General features: G+C 43.0%; 3 gene segments (V, D, J or C); all 3 read right to left on the minus strand.

Annotated features, from left to right (window-relative positions):
- Positions 1 to 6014: 6014 nt before the first annotated feature.
- Positions 6015 to 7306, minus strand: LOC115058201 (T cell receptor alpha variable 36/delta variable 7-like). The segment is given in 2 exon segments: positions 6015 to 6650; positions 6870 to 7306. Coding segments are annotated over 2 exon segments (423 nt in total).
- Positions 7307 to 9021: 1715 nt separating this feature from the next.
- On the minus strand, positions 9022 to 10173 carry LOC115058199 (T cell receptor alpha variable 26-2-like). The segment is given in 2 exon segments: positions 9022 to 9795; positions 9909 to 10173. Coding segments are annotated over 2 exon segments (429 nt in total).
- Positions 10174 to 10722: 549 nt separating this feature from the next.
- Positions 10723 to 13215, minus strand: LOC115058203 (T cell receptor alpha variable 36/delta variable 7-like). The segment is given in 2 exon segments: positions 10723 to 12852; positions 13072 to 13215. Coding segments are annotated over 2 exon segments (423 nt in total).
- Between the last annotated feature and the right edge of the window lie 1521 nt (positions 13216 to 14736).

Below are 14736 nucleotides of genomic sequence, written 5' to 3' on the forward strand. Positions count from 1 at the left end.
TGTTGGAGACAGGACTCTGTTGGGGACAGGAGTCTGCTGGGGACGGGAGTCTGCTGGGGACAGGACTCTGTTGGGGACGGGACTCTGTTGGGGACGGGTCTCTGTTGGAGACAGGACTCTGTTGATGTTGATTTTGATTTGTTCTTTTTTTTTTTTGAGCTTAAAATCAGATAGTGATATCAGTACAGGAAAAAGAAAATAGTTCGAAGGATATCAACAACACAGCCACAGAGGTGGAGGAGGAGGTTATAAGAAGGGATGCAGCTGATGCTGAGGTGAACAGGCCAGTCAGAGAGAAATATGGAGCAGAAAGCTGGAGTTAGATGGCCGAGGGCAAATAGTAGCAAAGAATGGCAGACAGTCAACAGGGACTCAATAATTGTGAGCTGACTAGGAGGAAACTCAAGTGATAGATTAGAGAAGATGGGAGACACCATTTACTCCTGTGGTGTCGAAAGATTTGGGGCGCAAGATAGAAAGAGGGAAGAGTACAAGTAGCTAATTCCAGACAGCAAAGAGAAACGGAGCAACTAGTTAAAGAAGGAAGACAATTAATAAAGCAGTGGAGAAGAGCTACAGAGGAAGAGAGAGGGAATTAATGTGTTGCAAGAGAAATTGAGAAGCAGGCTGGCAGTACTTAGAAGGGCTGAATGTCTTCGGAAAAAGAGGAAAAAGAAAGAATATGTAAGAACAGCATTTTACAGGGACCCATTCAAGTTTGTTAAAGGATTGTTTAACCAGGAAAAGGGAGAGCAGCTCAAAGTAACAAAGACAGAAGTAGAAGAGTACCTGAGAAATACATATTCAGATTCTGAACAGAGTAGAGTAGTAGGACTTCCACCTGACATGCCACCATCAGGGGAGATAGATCAGGAAATGGATGTTAGACCACCTAGGTGGAAGGAGGTAGAGGAGGTAGTCAGGCGTGCGAAGGCTTCTTCGGCCCCAGGGCCAAATGGAGTCCCCTACCGGGTTTATAAAAGCGCACCTGATATCGTAAAGTTCTTGTACAGACAATTAAAAATAGTTTGGAAGATGTGGCTACGGTAAGCGTGTTGTGTCATTTCCGGTCACTGGCGGTTGTGCTCTCTGTTGTGCTTTGTCATCTCGTGTGTTGTTTCCACTGTTCTTCTGCTATTATTTCCTAATTCACTCGAGTAATCAGGCAGAAAATTATTTTCACATCAACACTAGGTTTAAAAGTCAATATCTCCCCTTTCTCCAAAGGTTATAACCGTTTCTGCTCCTCCGCTAATCAAACTACCCGATTAGCAATGTCCTCTAGCTCTCTGTCTCCACTCTCTGTTCCTCCTTCTCCTCCTCCTCTCCTGTTCTGTTCTGTGTACCTCATGTGTAGTTATTCTTCTGCCTCCTTTTATGATAGCACCTCTTGTCATAGATGTAGGATGATGGCAGAAATGGAGGCGAAGATTAATGAGTTAGAATCCCGGCTCCGCACTTTAGCTAGCCCAACCTATGCTAGTGTAGCTAGCCCCCCCCCTGTAGCCGGTGCGGGCCAACCTAGACGAGTACATACGGCAGCTAAGATAGTTTCCTCCCCCCCAGTGGCTCCTGAGCAGCCGGGATCTAGTCAGGGCGGCTGGGTGACTGTCCGAGACAAGAGGCATAGTCATAGGCAGCAGCCCCCGGTTCACCTCCAACAGGTTCTCCCCTCTCAGCGACACACCCGCTGAAAAGCCGACTCTAGTGAAGGTGATTCTATTCTGAGGAACGTGAAGTTAGCGACACTGGCGGCCATAGTGAAGTGTATCCCGGGGGCCACAGTGAAGTGTATCCCGGGGGCCATAGTGAAGTGTATCCCGGGGGCCACAGTGAAGTGTATCCCGGGGGCCATAGTGAAGTGTATCCTGGGGGCCAGAGCAGGCGACATCCAGTCTTATCTGAAACTGCTGGCTAAGGGTAAACGTAAATATGCTAATATTGTAGTTCACGTCGGCAGTAACGACACCCGACTTCGCCAGTCGGAAGTCACAAAAATTAATGTGGAATCGGTGTGTACTTTTGCTAAAACGATGTCGGACACTGTAGTTTTCTCCGGCCCCCTCCCCAATCGGACCAGTGATGACATGTACAGCCGCATGTCGTCATTTAACCGCTGGCTGTCGAGGTGGTGTCCCGAAAACAACGTGGGCTACATAGATAACTGGAAGTCTTTCTAGGGGAGACCTGGTCTAATTAGGAGAGATGGTGTCCATCCCACCGTGGACGGGGCCGCTCTCATTTCTAGGAATATGGCCGACTTTATTAGAAATCCAAAACCCTGACAACCCTGAGTTAAGACCAGGAGGCAGAGCCGCAGTTTAACACGCTCCTCTGCGCCTCAGTCAGAGTAGTCACCTGCTGAGAATAGAATAGAGTCTCTGTCTATGTTTATGTCTATAGAAACTGTGTCTGTCCCCCGACCACCTACATTTAGAAAAGTTAATAAACCCAAATTAAACAAAAGAGGAGCTAAAAACAAAAACCTAACTGAAATTAAAACAGCCACAAACTTAGTCTCAAATAACACTGCGATCAAATGTGGACTGTTGAACATTCGATCATTATCATCAAAATCTCTACTAGTTAACGATCTCATAGCTGATCATCATATTGATTTATTTTGTATAACTGAAACGTGGCTGCAGCAGGATGAGTATGTTAGCATTAATGAAGCTACACCCCCCCATGTTAACTTTCATATCCCTGTACCACAGGTCGAGGAGGCGGGGGGGCTGCAATATTTCAGTCAAGCCTATTAATCAACCCCAGACCAAAATCTGGCTGCAGGTCTTTTGAAAGTCTCACTCTTAGTCTCTCCCACTCGGACTGGAAAGGTGAAAAACCAGTTCTGTTAGTTACAGTATACCGTCCACCTGGTCCGTACTCAGAATTCCTATCCGTTTTTATGTGTTTATATCAGAGTTAGTACTCAGTACAGATAAAATCATTATTCTGGGAGATTTCAATACACATGTTGATGTAGAAAGCGACAGCCTTAGTTCTGGGTTTCTTTCCCTACTAGACTCAATTGGCTTTTCCCAGCATGTGAATGAACCCACTCACTTCTACAATCATATCCTTGATCTTGTTCTAACATGTGGCATTAAAATTGACAAGCTAACAATTCTTCCCCAAAATTCTCTCCTGTCTGACCATTACTTTATTATATTTGAGTTTACTTTAATGGGCTCCACAGCATTGAGGAATAAATTCAGCTATAGAAGATGTTTATCTGAAGCTGCTGTGGCTAAATTTAAAGAGAACATTCGGTCATCATTCCCAACAATGCCATATCTAAATTCAAATGAGGATTTCTCCCATACGCAGGTTGATGACCTTGTGACTAGCACTATGGCCACACTGCGTTCAAATCTTGATAATGCCGCCCCTCTCAAAAAGAAAGTATTCAATCTGAGGAGACTGGCTCCCTGGTATAGTTACCAAGTCCGTGCCTTAAAGCAGACATCAAGGAAATTAGAAAGATTTTGGCATTCCAGTAAGTCAGAAGAGTCTCACAGAGCCTGGAAAGACAGCCTAAAAACTAAAAGCTCTCCGCAGTGCTAGAAGTTCATATTACTCAGCACTCATAGAAGAAAACAAGAACAACCCCAGGTTTCTCTTCAGCACTGTAGCCAGGCTGACAGAGAGCCATAGCTCAGTTGAACCAGTGATCCCCTTAGCTCTAAGCAGTGATGATTTTATTAACTTTTTACAGATAAAATTCTCACGATCAGAGAAAGAATTTATCAGCTCTTGCCTACGTTAGATAAAAATCTCCTTCTGAATACAGCAACTCCTGAATCAGCTGCAACGCCTCTTTTACATCTGGAATCATTCTCACCTCTGAATCTCTCAGAGCTAGCTTCTATAGTTTCATCATCCAGACCGTCAACCTGTCTATTAGACCCAGTACCAACTAGCCTCTTTAAAGAGATCTTTTATGTAATTGAGCCGTTCATTCTAGATTTGGTTAATCTGACTTTATTTCTGGGTTATGTACCTCAGGCACTTTAGACTGCGGTCATCAAACCCCAGCTTAAAAAGCCTAATCTTGATCCATATGTTTTGGCAAACTATAGACCCACATCGAACCTTAAATTTATTTCTAAAATCATTGAGAAAGCTGTAGCAAAACAACTACACGAGCATCTGGATGGGAACAGTTTGTTTGAAGAGTTTCAGTCAGGATTTAGAGCCCATCATAGCACAGAAACAGCGCTGGTTAAAGTCTCCAATGACATTCTAATGGCCTCAGACAATGGATCAGCCTCCATACTTCTCCTTCTAGATCTTAGTTCTGCATTCGACACCATAGATCACAATATTTTACTACAGAGACTGGAACATGAAATTGGAATTAAAGGAACTGCACTAAAGTGGTTCAAATCCTACTTATCAGACAGACATCAGTTTGTTCATGTAAACAACAGCTCCTCCTCATGTACTGTAGTCAGTCATGGAGTCCCGCAGGGTTCGGTACTTGGACCAATCCTCTTTACGCTTTATCTGCTTCCTCTAGGCAACATTATCAGGAAACACAGCATCAACTTCCACTGCTATGCAGACGATACTCAGCTGTACCTATCAATGAAGCCAAATGAAGTCATTCAGATAGTCAGACTGCAGGCATGTCTTGAAGACATAAAAGTCTGGATGACTGGAAATTTTTTACTTCTCAACTCTGACAAAACAGAAGTTATTGTACTCGGTCCTAAGCATCTCAGAAAAATGCTATCTAATCATCTCATCAGTCTGGACAGCATTACTTTGGCCTCCAGCTCCACTGTAAGAAACCTTGGAGTAATTTTTGACCAGGACATGTCCTTTGTCCCTCACATAAAACAAGTTAGTCGGGCAGCTTTCTTCCACCTGAGAAACATTAGGAAAATCAGAAACATCCTTTCTCAGGATGATGCAGAAAATCTAGTCCATGCATTTGTAACTTCTAGGCTGGACTACTGTAACTCATTACTATCTGGATGTCCAAACAAATCTCTAAAAGGCCTTCAGTTAATTCAGAACGCTGCTGCACGAATATTAACAGGAACTAGGAAAAGAGATCACATCTCTCCCGTGTTAGCTGCTCTTCATTGGCTGCCAGTAAAATATAGAGTAGAATTCAAAATCCTTCTTTTAACGTATAAAGCTCTTAATGGCCAAGCTCCATCGTATCTCAGAGAGCTCATAGTTCCTTACTGTCCTAGCAGGCCACTCCGCTCTCTAGATGGAGGTTTACTTGTGGTTCCTAGAGTCTCCAAGAGTAAATCTGGAGGCAGATGGTTCAGTTATCAGGCTCCTCTTCTATGGAACCAACTTCCAGTATCGATCCGGGGGGCGGACTCTTTAGTAACTTTCAAGACCAGGCTTAAAACTTTCCTGTATGACAGAGCGTACAGTTAAAAAGTCCTCTACTCTTTAGGTATGCTGCTGTGGGCCTAGACTGCTGGGGGAAGGACTGGGCTTCTCTCTCTCTCTCTCTCTCTCTCTCTCTTCCAAAGTCTCTGTCTCTCCCAGTTCCTCTCCTCTCTCTCCCTGTCCTCATCCTGCAGGTGGTGACTCATCTCCATCCCATGTTCCTGCAACATCTGCTGGTCCCATATTTCATGAATTCTGTACTACAGCTCAACTCCATGAACTTCATGCAACAACATGTTCCTGCCTACACCCCCCCCCCCCCCCCCTCCAATGCCTCTGCGCCTCTCTCTCCCCCTCTCTCTCTCTCTCTCTCTCTCTCTCTCTCTCTCTCTCTCTCTCTCTCCCCCTCTCTCTCTCTCCCCCCCCCCAACTGGTCGAGGCAGATAGCCGCCCCCCCTGAGCCTGGTTCTGCTCGAGGTTTCTTCCTCTTAAAGGAAGTTTTTCCTGCTCATCGGGGGATCTGTTGTGTCTCTTTAAATAAATTTATAAAGAGTTTGGTCTAGACCTGCTCTATATGTAAAGTGCCTTGATGTAACTTTGTTATGATTTGGCACTATACAAATAAATCTGATTTGATTTTGATTTGATGTTGGAAACAGAACTGATATGTCTCAGTGGTAACATGGATATAGAAAATAAAATGGTTCCTCAGACCGATCCCTGAGGAAAACCACGACAGGGGACCAGGATCTGATAGAAATTCTCCTCCAGAGACTGAGAAGGACCGATCAGTGAGACAGTAGGAGAACTGCTGCAGTGACACTGGAGTTCATCACAACTGTGTCTCATGAGAGAGAAGACTCTGGACTGGATCATTAGAAACCAGAGAAGGTTCTCAGTCAGAGACTCCCTCTAGTGGATGTTGTGGAGTATTGTGTTGTCTTTGCTCCAGAGGTTTTTGTACAGAGTTGTGTTGTTTCCTGTCACTGTGGGCCTCAGAGCACAGTAGTACACAGCAGAGTCTGACACCTGAAGCTTCTGGATCTTCAGAGGAACTGACTTGTTCTTGATCTCGGCATGAAATCTCTTTTGGTCGAGTTCTGGAGCTTTGTCTACATTTTTAGCAGAACATCTCAGCATGTACTGTGGGAAGCTGTTAGCTTCTTGTTTGTACCAGAACAAATTGGGAAATGAGTCCGTTGTCTCAAATTCACAGTCCAGTGTAACTGTGTCTCCTTCAGCTGCAGTCACATCTTCTGGTCGCTGGATCACTCGGTCTTCTCCTTTACACTCTGAGGAAGAACAGAACATGCAGAGGAAGAGATGAATCAATACAGATGATTGATGGAAGGAGAACAGTCAGCAGAATCGATGTGACTTTCCCTGATCATTGTCACTTGGTAACAAATGTCAGCAGAAATGATCTGCTCTGGTTTTCTGTAGCATCAACATGAACAGCTCAGTAATATGTTCAAGTGTTTGAAGGAAACTTGTTGTACTTTGTGTCTTACCAAAGAAAAGAGCAGCAAGAATAATCCACAGCCAAAGTTCCATCTCTACAACCAGGTTTAAATCACCAGGAGAAAGTAGCTGATGTTCAACATCCAGTCTGACAGATGTTCTCTTCACAGAACTCTGAGAGGACCTCAGGCTCCGCCTACTCCATGATGTCACTGAAGAACTAGCATATCTGACCAAGACAAATCATTTATGGATCGTATAATCCAAAGTCAGGAAATTGCAGAGGCTATAGATCACATGAAAAGAGGGAAACCTGCAGGTCCGGATGGACTCCCAATTGATATTTATAAACTATTTAAAAACAAACTGATAAGTCCACTGAAGAATATGTATGAAGAATCTTTTCAGAATACCCTGACCGCCTCTCTGAGGAATGCACTTATTACCTTGATATTAAAACCTGACAAGCCTTCTTCTCAATGTGAGTCTTACAGGCCCCTTTCCTTATTGCATTCTAAGGTTTTGGCACTCAGGCTTGAGAAATTCCTCCCTTCTCTAATCCATGCTGACCAAAATGGATTTATAAAAAACCGTCAAGGATACTACAATATTAGAAGAACTTTAAATATAATTAATGAAAAGAAAGTCTCCAGACACATGCATTCTGTGGTTGGACGCTGAGAAGGCTTTCGACAGAGTTGAGTGGCCGTACCTATTTGAAGTACTCTCCAGCTTTGGTTTTGGTGCTTACTTCAGACAATGGGTCAAACCTTTATACTCAGAAACATGCACAGAGATTATGACCAAAAACTACATTTCCAAACCATTCCATCTCCACCATGGGACCCTACAGGGATGTTCCCATCCCCCCTACTTTTTGTTTTAGCATTTGAACCCGTTGCCATCTCCATTAGGAATCATCCTGTTATTGAAGGAATTCAAATAGCAGGTGTGGAACATCGCATAGCCTTGTTTGCAGATGATACATTACTCTATCTGACGAACTTGGAGCAATCTTTGTCAGCCCTTACAGAGGAGATTACTAAAGTCTTTAGGACACAAAGTTAAAACCAAATCATCTCTGCTCTTCCTCAACAAACAAGAACGTCTCCACTCCACGATCCGACACCCATTTCTGAATACGCCTCAAGGATTTAAATATCTTGGCCTCTTTCTTACCCCCAATCTAAATTAGTTTGTCTCGGCCAATTACAATCCAGTCATTTCTGAAACCAAAGAATCTCTAAACAGATGGATCTCTCTCCCCTTATCAATAATTGGATGCATAAGTGTTCCTGCAACACCTGCTGGTCCCATATAGCATGAATTCTGTATTACAGCTCAACTCCATGAACTTCATGCAACAACATTTTCCTGCCTACACCCCCCCCCCCCCTCCAATGCCTGTCTCTCTCCCTCTCTCTCTCTCTCTCTCTCTCTCTCTCTCTCCCACTCTCAACCCAACCGGTCGAGGCAGATGGCCGCCCCCCCGAGCCTGGTTCTGCTCAAGGTTTCTGCCTCTTAAAGGTAGTTTTTCCTGCTCATCGGGGGATCTGTTGGGTCTCTTTAAATAAATTAGACCAAGAGTTTGGTCTAGACCTGCTCTATATGTAAAGTGCCTTGATGTAACTTTGTTATGATTTGGCGCTATACAAATAAATCTGATTTGATTTGATTTGATTTGAAGTGCCTTTAAAATGAATATCATTATGAAATTAAAGATCAGTTCAACATTCCACAAACACACTTTTTTAAATATCGACAATTGCAAAGTTTTCTTCTCGCTAAATTAAACCACTCGTCTAACTGTCCCCTCTAACAATGTTAGAACAGTTTGTAACTCGACCTCAGCAAAGCAAAGGCCAGATCTGTACACTTTACAATCTATTTCTGTCTCATTCTAGAGAGTCCTCTGACTCAAAGAGGAGATTGTGGAGTGAGGACTTAAAGGAATATGTGTTGGATAACGAATGGAGCCAGATTTGCTCAAAGGCCCAGAAACTCAAATTAATACAATATGACTGGATGATGAGGACCTACATTACCCCAGTAAAACTTCATAAATTTAAACCAGATATTCCAGACACTTGGAATGTGAGAAGATAAAAACATTCTGGAAAGAAGTATTACAGATAATTTCCCAAATAATTTCCAGACCTATCCCTGTCTCCCCTAAACTCTGTATCTTGGGCCTCTACCCAGAAAACCTTTCTTTAAAATCAAACTAAATCAAACTGATAAACCTTTGTCTTGCCCATTCAAAACATGAAGAATACATCATGTCCCCCTATTAGTCATTGGCTTAATGAGTTATCATTATGTATAGCTTTAGAGAAGCTAACTTACAGTATCCAACAAAACTCAGCGGTAACATGGACATAGAAAATAAAATGGTTCCTCAGACCGATCCCTGAGGAAAACCACGACAGGGGACCAGGATCTGATAGAAATTCTCCTCCAGAGACTGAGAAGGACCGATCAGTGAGACAGTAGGAGAACTGCTGTAGTGACACTGGAGTTCATCACAACTGTGTCTCATGAGAGAGAAGACTCTGGACTGGATCATTAGAAACCAGAGAAGGTTCTCAGTCAGAGACTCCCTCTAGTGGATGTTGTGGAGTATTGTGTTGTCTTTGCTCCAGAGGTTTTTGTACAGAGTTGTGTTGTTTCCTGTCACTGTGGGCCTCAGAGCACAGTAGTACACAGCAGAGTCTGACACTGCAGCAGAGGAGATGTTCATCTGGATCTGCTTTTGTTCCACTTTTATCTCCATTCCATCAATTTTACCGTTTGCCCCTGAACCTGTTCCTGAGTGAGAGATGATGAACTCTGGTGGTTTTCCTGGATATTGTCGATACCAGAAGAAGAAATCACTCCCAGTTGGATCTTTGGAGTAATTGTAGGACAGAGTGACAGAGCTGCCTTCTGAACTGGACTCTTCAGTCTTGACTGGATTCAGTTCTTGACAGCTGACACCTGAAGAAACAGAGAAATGTTGTTAAAGACCATGTTGAACTCTGATTGTGTGTTCCAGTGGTTTCTAACCAACAGATCCTCTGAACTCATTTATTCCTCCTGCTTGAACTCACCTTTTAGTATGATGAGAAACAAAGGAACCATCCCACAGTGATGCAGTGAGAGCATCTTCAGACACTCTGACTTTTGAAGAAAAGAAACAAAAGTTCAGAGATCAGGAGGAGGAAGCTTTGGGCTGTTTGGAGAAGGAACACTTCATCCAGATGTCACCAGTTTGGGTGGAAACAACAAGTCACCTCATTGGCTGAGCTGGACTCCAGTGGGCGGAGCCAGGTCATCAGCTCTGAGCTCTGACGTTTGTGTCATCAGTCTTTTCTCAGTCAGAGACTCCCTCTAGTGGATGTTGTGGAGTATTGTGTTGTCTTTGCTCCAGAGGTTTTTGTACAGAGTTGTGTTGTTTCCTGTCACTGTGGGCCTCACAGCACAGTAGTACACAGCAGAGTCTGACACTGCAGCAGAGGAGATGTTCATCTGGATCTGCTTTTGTTCCACTTTTATCCCCATTCCATCAATTTTACTGTTCATCACTGAACCTGTTCCTAAATGAGAGATGATGAACTCTGGTGGTTTTCCTGGATATTGTCGATACCAGAAGAAATTATCATTCAAAGTTGGATCTTTGGAGTAATTGTAGGACAGAGTGACAGAGCTGCCTTCTGAACTGGACTCTTCAGTCTTGACTGGATTCAGTTCTTGACAGCTGACACCTGAAGAAACAGAGAAAGTTGTGGACGTGTCCATAAATGCATCACATTCCAAAAATAATGACATCAACCTTTTCCTTGTGACAGAATCTAACATACCTGTAATAATGGAAAGGAGCAGCAGAGACAGACCATAATAGTCCAACGACAGCATGTTGAATAAAGGTAATGTTGGTGGTTTGTGTCCTCTCAGTAACAGCTCAGCTCCTCCCTGAATCTCTGCGTCTCTTCTCTCTGTTCCACCTCCTGGTGATCAGAAACTGATGGTTTAAAAGTGAATCATATTTTCTGGCTTTACAAACAACAAGGACCAACTTGATTCTCCTCAAGTGGAGGCGTCACTGTGCAGGATGAACGTTGTGTGTCAGTCCCATTGTCCAAAGTCATCCTGGGACTTGAAGATGGACTGATCCCTGTCGTTCACCACAAGAAATCTCTTTCCCCAAACGAACCAGAGAGAAACCTGCACCAGGTTAAAATGATCAATGTCAAATAGACTCAACCTCACGGCCATTACAACAAAAGCATGTGTCGAGAACGTAGCACTAAATAGGAAGGACTCAAATGCACGACAACGACCGGTTAAGATCAGCTAAACAAAGTTTATTCCAGGCAGACTTATCCAAGATGTGACACAAAAAGGGAAGGTGCAACCACTGTGAAGGAATGCTGGACCGTGAGCTGGCAAGGAGACGTGACACAAAGGGGGAATATATGCAGGACTAATGGGGAGTGATTGGACACAGGTGTGGGAGACACAATCAGGGCTCAGGTGCACACAGACGGGGAGGGGGCGGGGCAAACAGGAACCTGGAACGGAGACAGAGGTGAGTGATCACAAAAATAAAACAGGAACGACAAGACATGAAGCATGAAGGAAAAAATTAAATACTTAGCAGAGAAACATGACAGCATGTTCATGAATTTCCTAATCAACCTGGACTCAAACACCAACCGTCTGGTTTCTCTCAAAAGATCTGAAATAGATTCCATTCAGCCTGAAATGCGTCACAAGCTGAAAGAGAACTAAATTGAGGGACCGGACCTGGGAGAAGGTGTTGGGCCTAATTCATAGTCCACAGCACATTCATTAGAGTGACATCCTGCTGCCAAAGATACTTCCTGGTCCAAGCGGCAGGTGTGGCTTCAGCTCAGGTGCATCAAATACTGAGACCAGGTGTTTTTCATGGTGACTGGAGCTCAGGTCTTCTCAGGGGTGAACCGGAGTAACACATTTTAATCTGGTAAAGTCTGTTTGTGCTTTAAGGTGCTGGAACTCCATGCACATCATCTTTACACAACTCTGTGCTGTTACTGAATGCTGGACTCCCCACGGCCTGTTTGGTGTCTTATTCTGTTCCTCTCTGCCAAGGGAGGGAGGGGAGAAGATGTTCAGGTTCATGAGAAGAGTTTGGACACCTGACATGGACTGTACTCACAAACTTCCCCTCTGGCAAGTATGCCAGTTCTTAAATAATAATAATAATCCAGATTATCCAGAGTCTTTCCATTCCTGCTTCTCTTTGAGCTCCAAATTTTCAAAGACGTTTCAGTCTCACACTTTGAGGGCCGTAGCAGAACCTTCAGCTTCCACCTCTCAGATGTTTCATGGTCGATTTTCAGGTGTTTTTGGATTATTGTCTGGAGATGTTGGAAACAGAACTGATATGTCTCAGTGGTAACTTGGACATAGAAAATAAAATGGTTCCTCAGACCGATCCCTGAGGAAAACCACGACAGGGGACCAGGATCTGATAGAAATTCTCCTCCAGAGACTGAGAAGGACCGATCAGTGAGACAGTAGGAGAACTGCTGCAGTGACACTGGAGTTCATCACAACTGTGTCTCATGAGAGAGAAGACTCTGGACTGGATCATTAGAAACCAGAGAAGGTTCTCAGTCAGAGACTCCCTCTAGTGGATGTTGTGGAGTATTGTGTTGTCTTTGCTCCAGAGGTTTTTGTACAGAGTTGTGTTGTTTCCTGTCACTGTGGGCTGCAGAGCACAGTAGTACACAGCAGAGTCTGACACCTGAAGCTTCTGGATCTTCAGAGGAACTGACTTGTTCTTGATCTCAGCATGAAATCTCTTTTGGTCGAGCTCTGGAGCTTTGTCTACATTTTTAGCGACACATCTCAGCATGTACTGTGGGAAGCTGTTAGCTTCTTGCTTGTACCAGAACAAATTGGGAAATGAGTAAGTTGTCTCAAATTCACAGTCCAGTGTAACTGTGTCTCCTTCAGCTGCAGTCACATCTTCTGGTCGCTGGATCACTCGGTCTTCTCCTTTACACTCTGAGGAAGAACAGAACATGCAGAGGAAGAGATGAATCAATACAGATGATTGATGGAAGGAGAACAGTCAGCAGAATCGATGTGACTTTCCCTGATCATTGTCACTTGGTAACAAATGTCAGCAGAAATTATCTGCTCTGGTTTTCTGTAGCATCAACATGAACAGCTCAGTAATATGTTCAAGTGTTTGAAGGAAACTTGTTGTACTTTGTGTCTTACCAAAGAAAAGAGCAGCAAGAATAATCCACAGCCAAAGTTCCATCTCTACAACCAGGTTTAAATCACCAGGAGAAAGTAGCTGATGTTCAACATCCAGTCTGACAGATGTTCTCTTCACAGAACTCTGAGAGGACCTCAGGCTCCGCCTACTCCATTATGTCACCCTCTAATTTAGAAAAGCTGAGGTATTAAATTGTCTATTCCAAAGAATTGTGCCCCTTTATTTTAAAGAAACCTGACGAAGGGTGGTACGATACTGAGGAGGATGAAGGCTAGTTAATTGTCTGGCTTTATACTTGTGTAGTTGTGAGGTGACTGGAAAATATCCACTGAAGGAGTTGGGGATAGAATTTGGAATGTACATGTACTTAAAGATAAAAATGCATATTTGGTATATACTGATCTGAAAAACTGTCATTATCTGGAGTTTTTGGAAAAGGGGAGCTGAAGGATCTAGTTGTCTTGAAGAGGTGGCAGTTCTAACAAATCTTTGCTGAACTAGATAAATACTATGGAGGTTGAAAATATAAGTACTGGATCAAACAATATTACAGTATATGATGTGTGGATAAAACAAGCTATAATATAAAATAAGCAGGCAGCTCCGATTTATCAGGTCACACATTTTTCTGATGGCACCAAGAGATCTGGCAACTTTACCACATACCAGGTTGATGAGTTCTTTCCTGCTCCATCTCTCATCAACCAGTACTCCTAAACATTTTGTGGAAGTAACCTGGTTAATTTCTGTACCATTGATTATAATTTTTGTTTCATCTTTACAGTATTTCTTGTTTTTATTAGCAAATGTAAAAAATTTGACTTTTTTTATAGTTAGATAATTTATTAGATTGAAAGCATTTTGAAATTTTCTCCATACTGCTGTTAGCATCATATCACATTGGTGTCATCAGCAAAAAGTATGGGGAATAAGGTCGTAGACACAGCAGGGAGGTCATTGATACATACAAGGAACAGTAATGGGCCCAAAATAGAACTTTGAGGGACTCCACACAATATTTTGGTCCTACCAGATAATGAACCATTAGCAATTACATATTGTTCTCTAGCATATACATAGCTGTACAACCATTTTAAAGTGCGTTCATAAAAACCACAGTGCTTCAGTTGTGACATTAAATGTCATGACTGACAGCATCAAAGGCCTTAGACAAAGCTAAAAATATGATTCTTTCTAGATCCATTCTGGTGTTCATAGAGGATATTATGTGCATCTAAATGTGCTAATACACGCTCGTAGACCAATTTCTCTAAAACCTTTGAAAAACGGGGCAAAATGAATATCGGACGATAGTTTGTAAAGCTGATAGGAAAAAAAGAGTAATAACTTTAGCAACTTCCATACTTTCAGGGACAACTCCATTTTCCATAGACTTTCCACAAATGTATGTGAGTGGTTGTATAATATGAGAGCTAACCTCCTGAAGCAGTGATGCACTTATTTCATCATGACCTTCTGCAGAATGTTTAAGATTAGCTATTATTTCCTACTTCATTAGCACGTGGTGGGTCAAATTGCAATACAGCGGGACTCAAGTGGACTTTCAGCTGTCTTCTTGATTTTACTTGAGAGAGAAACACCCACATTTGGAAAACATTGATTAGAAGAAAATGAATTTCTATCTAATGGGAGAGTGCCACAGA

The sequence above is a fragment of the Echeneis naucrates genome, chromosome 17 (genome assembly GCF_900963305.1).
Source record: "Echeneis naucrates chromosome 17, fEcheNa1.1, whole genome shotgun sequence".
Taxonomy (NCBI): Eukaryota; Metazoa; Chordata; class Actinopteri; order Carangiformes; family Echeneidae; genus Echeneis; species Echeneis naucrates.